The 13,375-nt window shown below is 40.9% G+C and overlaps 1 protein-coding gene across 3 annotated transcripts in view; it reads left to right on the top strand.

The window, feature by feature from the left end:
* The first annotated feature begins 2,511 nt into the window (after positions 1 to 2,511).
* The window catches only part of Scr (homeobox sex combs reduced), a 30,382-nt gene continuing 19,518 nt past the window's right edge, over positions 2,512 to 13,375 (top strand). Inside the window, exons 1-2 of one of the 3 annotated variants that reach the window (XM_020943703.2) lie at positions 2,512 to 2,953; positions 12,053 to 13,053. In XM_020943703.2, coding sequence (XP_020799362.2) covers positions 12,087 to 13,053 — 967 coding nt within the window. In that variant the 5' untranslated portion in view covers positions 2,512 to 2,953; positions 12,053 to 12,086. Of the gene's footprint in view, positions 2,954 to 4,106; positions 4,830 to 12,052; positions 13,054 to 13,375 lie in introns of those variants that run through there. The other 2 variants (XM_020943704.2, XM_086826255.1) reach the window with 2 other exon arrangements.

Here is a 13,375-nt window from a genome sequence, read left to right as displayed (position 1 = left end):
GCCTTTAATGTAAGGGCATCTCTCAATGCATCGCCGCCTGCAGGAAGAGCGCTCCCTCTGCCCCAGATACCGCTCATATCCCGACTAACACCGACTTGTGCTTGCCCCAAATGGAGGGTATTTATCAACTCCTCGTAGACACGGACTACCCATCCTCCGACCTATTCTGAAAAACCCCCCATTTCCATTACGGATGCGTGAAGAACTCAAATGGCAAGGTATTAACGAATTGTCGTGAGCTTGGTCCGGGGAGGGGTATCCATTTTTCTCGGATCGTTTAATTGGAAACTGTTGCAGTTGCAGTTGCAGTTTCGTTGGTGCACGGAGAAAGATTGTTACCATATGGGTATTAATTAGAAACCATTAGTGGAAATCCAAGACAGAATATATTACTAGAAGAAAAAAATACAACTTAAATACGAAAATACAACCATATTTAGAATGAATTGAATGCTTAGTAAGTGGATATAAAAAAAACGATATATAATATATCTTCATTTTAAACCACACAATACAATTTTCTGTCTGTGCAGTCCTATGCTCACATTTAATTTAAAAATTCCTATTCCACGTTAAGAGCTATGTTTTTGTTAACTAAAAACAAACTACAAATGCTGCTGATTGTTTCATATTAAAAACTGAGCGAGTGTGTGTCCGCGGCAACAACTGCAACATCCCAGGGAGCAACATGCGAGCGATGATGAAAAATCGCCTGCAACATGTTGGATGCTGCCGAGAGGGGAACCTCTATGGATCTGGGATGGAGTGGAGTGGAGTGGATTTGGAGTGGGATATGGATTCTGGACCCCGAGAGGATGGGTTTCTGGGAGTCTGGCTCTGACTGCCCGCTGGCATCGCCAACATCAACTCCAATTACAGAAGTACACGCAGGCGTCTCTCTTATGATTTCTTTTTTTAGTTTTTCATTTATTTTCCATCTCTTCCTCTTTTTAACATATTTTCATTTCATTTTCAGGATGATGTGCGGGCTCTATGGAAAAGGCGAAGTTGAGAGCGTTACATGTGTGTAACAAGTATGCGGAAAAATCTAATGAGTTCTCAGCAAAGGCAAAGCCATTGAAGAAACCTGACTTCCTTAAATCAAGTATTGTATTATTAATATCAAACAAAGGAAATAATTTTCCTTCAAAATAAGTATCTTTATATTACAGTTCATTGTTTAATTTAGCAATTTTGAAACGCATTTTCTTTTGTATCCGAAAGCATTATAAATATTTCTGCAAATATAAACATCACTTCTTGGCAAAAGATCTGTGTATTATAATTTCGCATAATTGTTTTCAGTTGGTAGGAAATTTTTTTATTGTATATTTTGAATCTTTTATTTTTGGTTAATTACAAACTTGATTTTGAGTGTATTTTCTGAATAAAGAATGAAATCTGAGACTTCGGTAGCTCAAAACCTTTTCACTTTTGAATGTTTATAAATAAAACAGAATGCAAATGAAGCATAATTTTTATTGATTGTCTGATAGACCAACCCACTAACGTATGTATTTATTTCTGAAAATAACCAAAACAACATTGGGTGTGTCTTTAAAAGCCACTTTTCAGAAACAAACAACTGGTAAAAATAGCTAATCAACCTTTAAGCAAAAGTCAAACAAACTAATAAATCGAATTCAAATTCAAATCAAAATCAAACCGCATTTGTTCAGCTCTGAATGTGAATCTGGAATGTTGGTAGCAAATATGAAATCGACTTTTAATTAAGGCATTTAGCCAAACAAATCAAAATCGTTAAGACCCGAAAACCGAATGAATCATAAGAACTTGAACTTGGCTTGGCTCCAAATGAACCCGATCTGAATCCAAAATTCGTGTCTGAAAACCGAGACTGAGATGGGGACCGAGATGGAGACTGAGACCAATAAATTTAAACTCGGAGACAACTGCCAACGAGCTCGTTTTAAAGAAGAAGGAATAACTTTAGCAGGAGATTTTGCATTTTCGGAGGCGGCCAATAAAAATGGAAATGAACGCGCTGGCGAAACGCTTATAAAATAATAATGCGAAATAATAATGTGCCGGTGATTTAGCTGAAGAGCGCCCCGATTGAATACAAATAAAGTTTGGGGGACGTGCGTCCGGGGGTGGCGTCTCCTAATCTGGGATGATTTCGGCCTAATCTAGAGCGTGGAGCGAGGACCGAGGACCAAGGACCGTGGAGCTGCCGGTGCCTGCAAACTACCTGTTTTGTCTCGCTTTTCGCTGCTCCCGGCCAAGGATTTCCCCATTTTCCGGTGGAGCGCTCTGGAGCTCTGGAGCTGCAGCGCCATAGGCCCGTGGCCGCGGCACCCTCTTAGCATAAATCACGGCGCTGGGCGGAGCTAACTGGGTGTGGAACAGGGATGGCATTCGTTTCGAATATGCGCACGGGCTGGGCTCTCACTCGCACTTGCTGCTCGGGTCGCCGGATGATTTACAGTGTTCGAAACACACACCACTGCAGAGCGCACAGAAGGGTCGCTTTGTTGCTGTTCATGGCTCAAACGTGATTCGAACGTGGCGCACTTCAGTCGCCAAGCTGCGCGCTCGGTCTCCTGCCAAAAGTAACAAGCTGAACACTCTCAGATACAAGATACAAAGATACGTCCGCGAAGTTTGTGCTCGAAGACGAAAGATTTTTGGCGTCGGCAAGCTGCAATTGCATTTGCAATGGTCTCCTTATAGCGGATACTCCAACGAATAGCTCCTCTTCACAGGAGAGGAATGCAAAGTCCCCACAAAAATTATATATATATTTTAAAATATCTAAAAGTGCTTAAAGTCTCGAATAACTAAGATATCTCAAGTGCGCTGCTCAAAGCAAATACAATTCATATGAAAATACATAATATTAAACAGTGAAGTGCTGATTGAAACAAACAAAAATAAACTTATTTAAAAGCTCCTGCTAATTGGATTTCTTACAACGTGCATCAATTTATTGGTAAGATACTATCTGGGTTACTTAAGGAAAAAATCTCTATTAAGATACTAAATAAAGAGACTCTATATATGTTAATTTAGGAAAATTTTAATTAGGGCATCTCAGTAAAGGAATATAAGTTTTTTATACTCCTATTAAACAATAACACCCAAGTTTGAAGTATATTTTGTATAAATTAAAACAGTAAATCAATCTCTGATAAGTTTAAATTAATAGTTTAATAGATTCTAGGCTATATAATAAGTTGGTAATGTAAATATCATAAGAATATTAAATATTTGTAGTTCATATTCATTTTGGGTTCGTCTTCTGTCTTATCTACATAATTTTTTTTCGTATATTTTTTTGCCTAATTATTAATTCGAAATCCTTATATTCATCTTAAAAATTATATAAAAATCATAGTTTTTTTACAGACATAAAAGATATTTATTTAATTTGTACTTTTCAAAAACTTATGTATGGCATAAAATTAAGCTGATTTTTAATCATGATAAAAAACGCTGTCATATTCGACACCTCCAGAGGTTGCCCTGATAATCTCTCCCTTTTCGAAAGCGCCCAAAAAAAAAAACACAAAATCCCAGCCTTTCCAAAGAAATCCAGCTTTCTGTTTGTGGCCAAAAGTTTGAAGTTCGAATGTTTATGGTTTCCCTTCGAAGTTCGAATCGATCTCACACGGACAGTGTCGGTGTGAGCAATAGGAATTCTGCCTTAAATCGAACTTCGAAAATGTATCTTCGAACCCGCAGAGGAAGATCTGCCCAGCGAGAGCAATAGGAACTGGTGCGAAACTCGGAGAGTGCCGCTTTTCGAACTGGCGCTCTTTCGAACTCACACACACACTGTATCCGTGAGATACAATTTGCGGCTACGAATTTCTGGTTTGGCGGTTGATACTAAAACGTTCTCCGCGTCCACAAAGGTAGCCGAGCGAGCGAGATGGCGCTGGCGATGGCGACGGAGAGCGGAATGCTGCTGTCTCCCTTGCTCGCACTTCGAATTACTCGCCTTGCTCTTTTTACGCGATGCACTTGGTATCCGAAAGATATATAGCCCTACTTGCTCGTACTCGCAGATACAATTGGACGCCGCGTGGGGAGTGTGAGTGAGTAAGTGAGGCAGCGTGTATGTATGTGCTGTGTGTTGTGTGTGTTTTTTATTGATGCTCAGATATTTGAATTATGCCCGAGCAGTCAAAGTGAGACATTGGCGCTTCGAGCACGTATCCGCGGATACATCGGAATATATACAGCAATAAGTAAAAACAACCAACTAAAACTGAAACTAAAACAAAAAAAAAACAATCCAAAGCGCGAACGCAAAGATACAGATACAAAGACACTCAGATACTCCGAATACTGTTCGATAACAGCGTAAGATGGATGGCCAGCAAAGTGCCAGTGCCTGGAAATGTGCCTGCATCGATGCCGCCGTTGATGGACAGTCATAAATTCGGCGTGAAATCCGCGAAGATACTCCTCAGCCATCCCGCAGATACTTATCGCGATCGCATCCGCATCTTCATCTGCATCTTGGTCTGTGACAAATTGTGCCAGTGCGTGTGTGATTTCCAAAAGCCGTCCAAATTGCGGCCAATTACCGTCTAAAAGCATCCGAATAAACACTCGAGTGCAGGTAAACGTTAAGAGTCAAACCAATTTGCCGCTGCAGGATGCCAGCGGATTAACTCCGCAGATATCCGGATTTTGCCATTGCAACTGTCCCCAGGTCATCGAGATTTCCGCACTCTAATGAGAGACCCCAAGTCTCGGACAAGTGAAATCGGTGATTGTGCAGTGAATATTCAAAGCAAATTCAAACCGAACCCACTCGTTCGGAGGTGAATGCCAAACGCCGCCGGCTAACAGAAATAGTGAGTAAAACGAGTTTCGAGGCAGGAAAATGAGTTTAGATTGTTGAAAAATATGCTTCGCATTCGGAGATATTTGTTTTGATTTCATATTTTTGTTTTTTATTTTAATGTGATTTTTTATTTGTGTTGGAAAAGTATTTCCTGCAGCAGATCTTCTATTTTTCTGAGCCAAATACTAAGGCAACTTAATCTTGTAAAATAGAATCTTCAGAATAATTATCATCAATTTGAAATATTTTAACTGAAAACAGATAACACAAAAAATTTATTTTAATTATCTGTTTTCATTTGTCAATTTTAAACAAAGCATCGTTAAAAATAGGTATACTTTCTTTAATACTTGACATTATTATTCATTTAATTGGTGTCGGGGTATTTTGTATTATGTTTGCTGGGAAACTTTTTTCCAAAAATAAGCATAAGATAAGTTTTTAAACATTTGAAAACTAAAGAAACCTTTTTTCCCTTCAAAATATACACCTCAATATACATTTAAATTTATATACATATTACCATTTACTCAACTCCTTTTAGTATATAGTGGAAAACTCCTATCTTAGACAAACCAAGAAATATCATCTTAATAAATCAATAATGGGAGGTTTTATATATATTGTCCGAAACCAAACCCCAAAAACGACTTTGTATTTTCCCTATATTTGGCCTTTGTTTCTGCCTTTTCGTTGTGTGTTTTAGTAATTTTTCATTGGGTTGCGTGTGCGGTATCAACGCAAGGAATTTTCACTTCATTAAAACGAAATGCAGCCGCTTTTGAAATAATTAAGAGGCACAAAGGCGAAATGTCACAGCAAATGAAAAATGCCTAACAAGCGCCGCATGTACATATGTACATAGACTCGGAGAAGGCTAACCCAGGCACATAGCCCTATGTACTCCGCCTCGTAGGGATGAAGAAACCGCGCATATAGTAGGCTTGGCCTGTCCGGGGAGCGGACCCATGCTGGCCAAGACGCCATGGGGCGAACCTGAAATTATGTAAAACGTAGAGAAGAAGCCACCAAGAAAAAAAAAACTCCGCAGCCAGACGCACTGGTGCGCAACGTCTGGAGCGGGAAGTTCGCCAAGGCGCTGCTCCTGGTCCCTATATATTCCGCATCCCGGCATCGCCTTCCATATGTGCGGTAAGTGGAAGAAATTCCACTTGATGTAGGTCACTTTCATTTGCCTATTCGCCGAGGGTGGGCCAAGATCAAAGAGCTGACTGCTGCCCCGGTTGCATAATGTGGGCACAACAGAGAGACACTTGCGGACCCAGTGCCATTCCGATTTCCCAGCTCTCAGTTCTTAGTTCCCAGTTTCCCAGTTTCGCAGCTAATTGGCGGGAGGAGGTCTGAAGTCCGAGGTTCGAGTGTCTTCTGCAGCCTGAAATAGTAAATTATGCCTGCGCCCGACGGAGACATTCATCATGTCCTAACCCTGGCTTTCCCTTCCAAACCCCCTTGATGTTTCAACTCTACTTGCTGGTACTTATAAATCAAAATCGCAAACACGCAAGCTGAAAATTTGTGCTAAAGTCGTTGATCTATTGGCCAAAATGGCAGACAGTTTTGTCCAGAAAAGAATTATGTACACAATAAATACTAGAGTGAGGAAAAATCAAGTCAACGAAAGCTGAATTTTAAAGGCAGACTAGTTAAACTACCAATGTCTGCAAGGTTAAATAAATATTTATTAGAAATTATAATTTGAAATGAAGCAAAGGATAAATAGGAGTAAATTTGAAATATATTATTAATACAGTATGTATATTATTAAGTAAACAAACTTTCCAGCTTTTCATTTGAAAGAGATAATTGGATCATGGTCCTTTTAAGTTACTATACTTTAATTATTATAATACTCTTTAAAAAATTTTAATTGAAATACTAAGACTTTTGGTTTAACAATCCCAACTCTCACCCCACCTTCAAGAACCGCCATCATATCCTTAAGTTACAAGAAGATAATCCTCGGACAGTAGCAAAAACCATAACATATTACACAATTGAGATGTCCTTGGACACCAACAGGACCTCTGTGACAATAATTCCGACTTTGAACATTGCGCAACAGATCGTAAATTATGAGGGCCAAAATGAGATGACAGACCACAAATGCTCAGCCGCTAATGGCCGCTTGCAGTGAGGATCGGGATCGATGATTGGGCTTCGAGTTGGGAAAACAATTGGAGAACTCATAAAAATTATGAGAGCCATGACAAACAAACAAACAAACCGCAAACGGCAACTGTGACGAGGGTTGCACAGATCGGGAGTGGGGGCAAAAAAAAGACACAAAAAGATGAAGAGGAATAATATTTATGACTATTTTTATGAGGTGCTTACAAATTTTTATGACTTTTTAATGGGTCCGCACACAGTCTGTGTGTGCCTCTCTGTCCCGCCAATGCCACCGGAAGGCCGAGTGAGCGGGACGACGTGCTCCGCCAATGAGTGTGACTGCGCGTGCGCAAATACCTTTTATTTATCTTTTTTCTCCTGTGTTATGATGTTATTCAGAGAATGAGAACCAAACTCGTGCGTATCGCAGCTCATTCTGAAGGTTCCGGAGGTTCTAGAGCGGCGTGTTTACATGCACACAAGCTACGCCCCTGTTGACAACAAATATTAAAAATTATGATTTATGGCCGGGCTCGTTTGGCTAGAAAAATCCGTAATGGTGACGACAAACGGCCCAGGCGACATTCGTAGGCGAAATAACTGCCTTTGGGTGTTTCTGTCCGTCTCATAATTAAGATGGTGGAGCAGAGCAGACGATGACGTAGATGATGACGGTGATGGAGTGCTCCGAAATGGAGGACAGATTCCTCAATGGAGGGGCTTTCGAGGTGCCACATACAGTCTTTTAGCAGAAAACGGGTTGCGCTAGCTAAGGCATCATATTTTAAAGTTAATCAGTAAAGCTGCTTAAATTTATTCAGTTTTAAAGATCTTACGAACTAAAAGTTTTCCATAAACAGGGGTTTATTATGCAGGAAAAAGTTATCTATGGGATATATGTTATTTAGATTTTTATAAGGAAGGAAGGAAACATTTAGTTTTCTTGTAAAGTCAAAAGGTTGTTACTTAGTGAAGGAATCATTTCAGACCCTTATTCTTGATCAGCATTAAAAACTGAATCGATCTAGCTATGTCCGACCAAAATTTATTTTTGTCAAACTTTTCGAAAGTTTGCAAATTTTATAAGGGGTTACATCATTAAAATTGTCAAAAATTGGCCAAAAATTGAACTTTTTAAAATGTTAAACTGAGTATGCAGGTTTATTATCCCAATAAAAAATAACACAGGACTGCTTTCCGAATTGAATTTAATGTACTTTTGGCTGAGCTATGAGTTTTTTAAATTTTGATTTGTCAACAAAACTCGCATATAAAAAACAATAATCTTTATTCAAAGTATTGTATTTTCAGCTTGGTTATGACATATCTCCGATTCAATCCTATAAATCAAGTGCAAACTGCAAGTGTATATATACTTCTGCTTCTTGTTTAATGTTAAAAAATATTCCAATTGGTGAATATAAGATAAGGCCTTTAAATATATTTTTTCAAATTAAAAATCCATATATTTATAGCATAAGTATATAAATCAAGTGAAAACAGAATGCTATTTGTAATATACGAAAACATGTCAGAGAAGAGTAAAATAAACCCTCTTTTCTGCTTATATGCAAATCTAAAAGTATTTCCCGAAAAAGGTTAATTATCGATTATGCAAAAGTTAATCATCTTAATAGCGCAGATGCTCAGCCCCTGCCAGCGGGCAAAGTACCCGCAAAAGAGTCAAACTCCTCGACCCTCTAAGAACGTAACGTCAGCGTCCAAAAGGAAAACCCTTTTCAGCTGTCGCCCGGTATATTTCCCCCAAATTGATTTATGGCATCGACAGACGCATGTGCAACTCAATTGGTGTTTATTTACTCTCGCCCCGACCCCTGCCCTGCCCTGTCTCCTGTTCAGTGTCCAATATGTGGCCCAAAACAGAGCCAAGATCCTACCTGTGGCCGTGTGAGACGGGAAAGGACACAGACGGCAAAGGGAAATTCGTTCTGCGGTTTAAGAAAGAAAATTTCACTCCCATTCTAAGGCACATTGAAATTGTTTATATACATATAATAGAGGAGGAACAAAGGGAAAACTCGGCTGCTTCGCTCCCTCGATCGAGTCCAAAATGTCGCTGAGCCCGAAAGAATTGCCATAATTTATGGCTTTCTTATGAGTTCGACCGACGATCGCCAATCTAAGACAGCGTCTGTCCCTCCCCCTCTATATATTTTCCCGATTTCCCCCGACTCCATCTCCCGATGCCCGCAAAATTCGCCTGGCGTTTTTATTATTCATGGATTTAATTAACACCAATTGAACCGCTTGTCGGCTCAGCGCCGTCTCAAACTATTTGGAAAACAATTTTGAAAATTCGTTTAATTTATGGCTTTGGCTGCTCCCCATCTTTGAGTTATTAGGAATTTTTAATTTGCTCTTAAGTGATCAGGAAAGTTTGTTATTCTCAACTGCAACTGTATGTTGAAAATATAAAGAAAATCATTTGTTGAGTGCACAAAAGCCGGAAAACTATGATTTTTTGTTGAATTATTGCATAATCCTTGCTTTTTTGTGTTTCGTAAATCAATTTCCAGTACTTAAGTTAACTTAACTTTGATAACTTCTCCCAGCTGTTGTTTTTCACCCAATCAATTTCCATCGCTTCTATTCGATTTGCCACCAAATCGATTCGACCTTTGGTTGTTCAAATATCTGCCAGTCAAAGGTTCAAAGTCAGCCAGAGAAGCTGATCCTATAATTTCGCTGATTTTGGCCTTGTTCGGCCTAAACACGGGCGCTTGTCTACAACTATAATTCTCATATTGCCAGATCGAGGTGGTTTATCCAAAGCACCGTTACCACGGTCTTAAAGCCTATAATCGGTGGCGATCGGAGTGAGAGGAAGAAAGCTGGAAGGCAAGCTTACAATATTTCCTTTAATTTTTATATTTTTTTGTTGTGCTGTATTTTCCCCAAGAACACAGCTCATCAAATAAATCTCTGTCCAGAGTTGAGCATTCGCTCCTTGGGTTCTCGGCCAGCAGTTTCGAATGGCGTACGGCGTTTTAATTTAAGCCCAAGTTGAGAGCTCCTTTCATTTGGCCAACATGCTAAAGGGTTAAATTGCCCACTGAATCAAAATTATTGGTTTCAAGCCACACAAAAAAGGGCAGAAACGGGGGGTGAGGTGTATAGACCTGGCTGCATTGTTTTTGGCCCATGTTTTCTCTGTGCTTTTATGTTCACTGTTTATTTTGATACCCTTTTGCAGGGTACTAAAATTGGGAAAATATATATTATACCAATGTTTAGATTAGTAAATTGTCATGCTAATTACAAGAATATATGACAGTCTTTATAGTTGAATTGTACAAATTTACCAATTGTATAAATAGACTTTAAGTCAGACTGTATCTTACAGATAATGGTTTTATATTTGATTGCTTGTTCCCAATTCCCAATTTCAAAGTGCCATTTCTTCCCCTTCTCGAATATCATATTATATATCTTCATTGATATTATATATTTATTAATTTCGAAGTGGAGTTAACTTGCAAGCAACTCTTTCATTAAAATAAACTCTATTCCCTCTGTTTTAAGTTCAGATAAGTACCTTACGCTTGTGGGAACTTTAGAGTATTTTCAAGCACATTAAACGATTCTTGAGAGGAGCATTTTTGAATATCTGCCAGGGTATTTAAGTCTCGACTTACCAAAGCTTCGTGGCCTGCTCGATTATTCTTTAGTTTTTTCGGCCATGTTCATGTGCAGCGGCCTCGCTTGGCCTCTTTTGCCTCATTGCCTCTTTGCACTTTTTCGGCTCTCGGGCGATTCGAGGCTCCTTTCCCTTCCTTCAGCTCCTTTCGAAGCGGAGGGTCATTGCTTTTGTTTGCTATCTGCGCCGCTCAGAATACGGGTTTTTCCACCATTGAACAAACATGCCCAAGACCGAGACCAAGACCAAGACCAAGACTGCAATATCTGCGATGGTGCACCATCCCACTGGGAGATGGGAGCTCAGAGCTCAGAGCTCCATGCTCGAAGGAGGGGACATGGCACGGCATGGCCGGTAAGTGCAGCCGCAAGAAGTTTCCGCCAAGTGTGTCCAGAAGAGTGGGCGGTCCCTCGGCATTCCTGGCCAAAGGTTCCTATACCTGGATACCAGTATCCACTTCGATGGCCCGGCCTGCTTAAATTGCATGCTTAGCCAGGCCCGACTCTCTCCACCAGCGGAAAATAATACAAAAAACGAAAAAAAACTCCACTCTACCGTTCTAAAAGTAATAATAATAATAATAACCAAGTAAAAGCCGAGTGAAATTATCAGCGTCCAAAAGAAACACTTCGGGGTACAAACCAATCAAGAGACAGTGACTTGGGTTCCACTTGCCAGAAGTTCAGGTCTCCTCACAGAAATTTTCCTTTATATACAGGTATTTTTGAACTAAGCCGGATATCACAAGCAGACAAAGAATCTATATTGGATATTGAAAAGTAAAATATTCAAGGAAATAAATTTGTTAAATAGATTCTTAAGCCATTTTCAGTGCCAGGTTTCAACTTATTCATCTTGCTTACTCAGATACTCCTATATATCCCAGAATTGTTTGCTTCTTTCTACAATATTTTATTATGATTAAGTGTTGTACAAATACAAACCCATCGTCGTATTGGTTATCATCTTGTAATACATATGAATATTTGCTTCTGCTTATCTGCATTTGGCAATTTATTTGCTTCCCTCGGGGACTTCAGCCTTTTCTTTGCTGACCACATCTCCCATGTTGAATCTCGCGGATTCTTTAGTTAAATACAAATACTCGAATTCCCCTCCCAGGAGCTTCTCCGATACAATGTTGCAATCGAGCAGTGAGATCTCAAAACAAAAAGCGAATAAAAAGCAAGAACATGGTTGGGTTTCTTCTTATGGCATTGTACTGGAAGAACTCGCTTCATTTTATCGAAATCATGTATTCATAAAGCATAAATGAAGCATTAAAAAATTATAAATATATTATAAACTTAGTGTAAGATAGTCAAAATAGTCAACATAGGGGAGGCAGAGTTAAGAATAAAATAGACTACAAAATATTGTCTCCTCAAGAACTCCTCAATTAATCCACTCCATATCTAATCCCTATCCCATTGTCTCTTTTGCAGACTCCAATCCACGACTAGGACAACTGGCTTCAGAATGGATCCCGACTGCTTTGCCATGTCCTCGTACCAGTTCGTCAACTCACTGGCCTCCTGCTACCCGCAGCAGATGAATCCCCAACAGAGTCACCCGGGAGCGGGCAACTCCAGTGCGGGCGCCGGCAACGTTGGTGGCGGCGGCGGTGGAGGCGGTGTGAGCGGAGGTGTTGTGCCCAGCGGCGGTGCCAACGGTGGACAGGGCAGTGCGGGGGCGGCGACTCCGGGAGCCAATGACTACTTCCCAGCGGCGGCGGCCTATACGCCCAACCTGTACCCAAATACGCCGCAAGCGCACTACGCCAACCAGGCGGCCTATGGCGGACAGGGCAACCCCGATATGGTGGACTACACACAGCTGCAGCCCCAGCGCCTGCTCCTGCAGCAGCAGCAGCAGCAACAGCAGCAGCAACATGCCCATGCAGCAGCAGCGGCGGTTGCCCAGCAGCAGCAGCAGCTCGCCCAGCAACAGCAGCAACACCCGCAACAGCAGCAGCAGCAGCAGAGCAACATAAGTTGCAAGTACGCCAACGATCCGTCGACGCCGGGCGGTGGAGGCAGTGGTGGGGCAGGTGGTGTGCCCAGCAACAACAACAACAGCAGCGCCAACAACAACAACAACAGCCAGTCGCTGGCCAGTCCGCAGGATTTGTCCACAAGGGACATATCGCCAAAGCTGTCGCCCAGCTCGGTGGTGGAGAGCGTGGCCCGGTCACTGAACAAGGGCGTCCTGGGCGGCAGTTTGGCGGCCGCCGCTGCAGCCGCCAGTTTGAACAACAACCACAGCGGTCCCGGCGGAGCAGGGGGTTCCGGGAACGTCAATGTACCGATGCACAGTCCCGGCGGCGGTGACTCGGACTCGGAGAGCGACAGCGGCAATGAGGCGGGCAGCAGCCAGAACAGCGGCAATGGCAAGAAGAATCCGCCACAGATATATCCCTGGATGAAGCGAGTGCATCTCGGACAGAGTGAGTACTAATAATTAATAACTAATATTTAAGTTAGCTAAAGTAGTTGTAGAGGGATACCAGACCATGACCATCAACTATCAACTATCAAATAATTATTTAAGGGGGTACTAAGACCACAATACAGTCTTAAAATACTTTTTCCGCAGAGTCAGTTGATTAAAACGTTGTCAGTAACAATAATAATTAGATCTATAAAAGTAATAAATATAAATATATTAATCAAAGTCGGACTGAAATAGTTGCATATTATTAGACAAATATTAGCTGATGAATGATAATATCTAATTCACTCGGAACTATTGCCTTCATTTATGTGATA

Source organism: Drosophila serrata, unplaced genomic scaffold (genome assembly GCF_035046125.1).
Source record: "Drosophila serrata isolate PLE 108 unplaced genomic scaffold, ASM3504612v1 contig_156, whole genome shotgun sequence".
NCBI classification, from domain to species: domain Eukaryota; kingdom Metazoa; phylum Arthropoda; class Insecta; order Diptera; family Drosophilidae; genus Drosophila; species Drosophila serrata.
The sequence above is the reverse complement of the archived record's forward strand: the minus strand, read 5'-3'. Positions and strand labels throughout refer to the sequence as shown.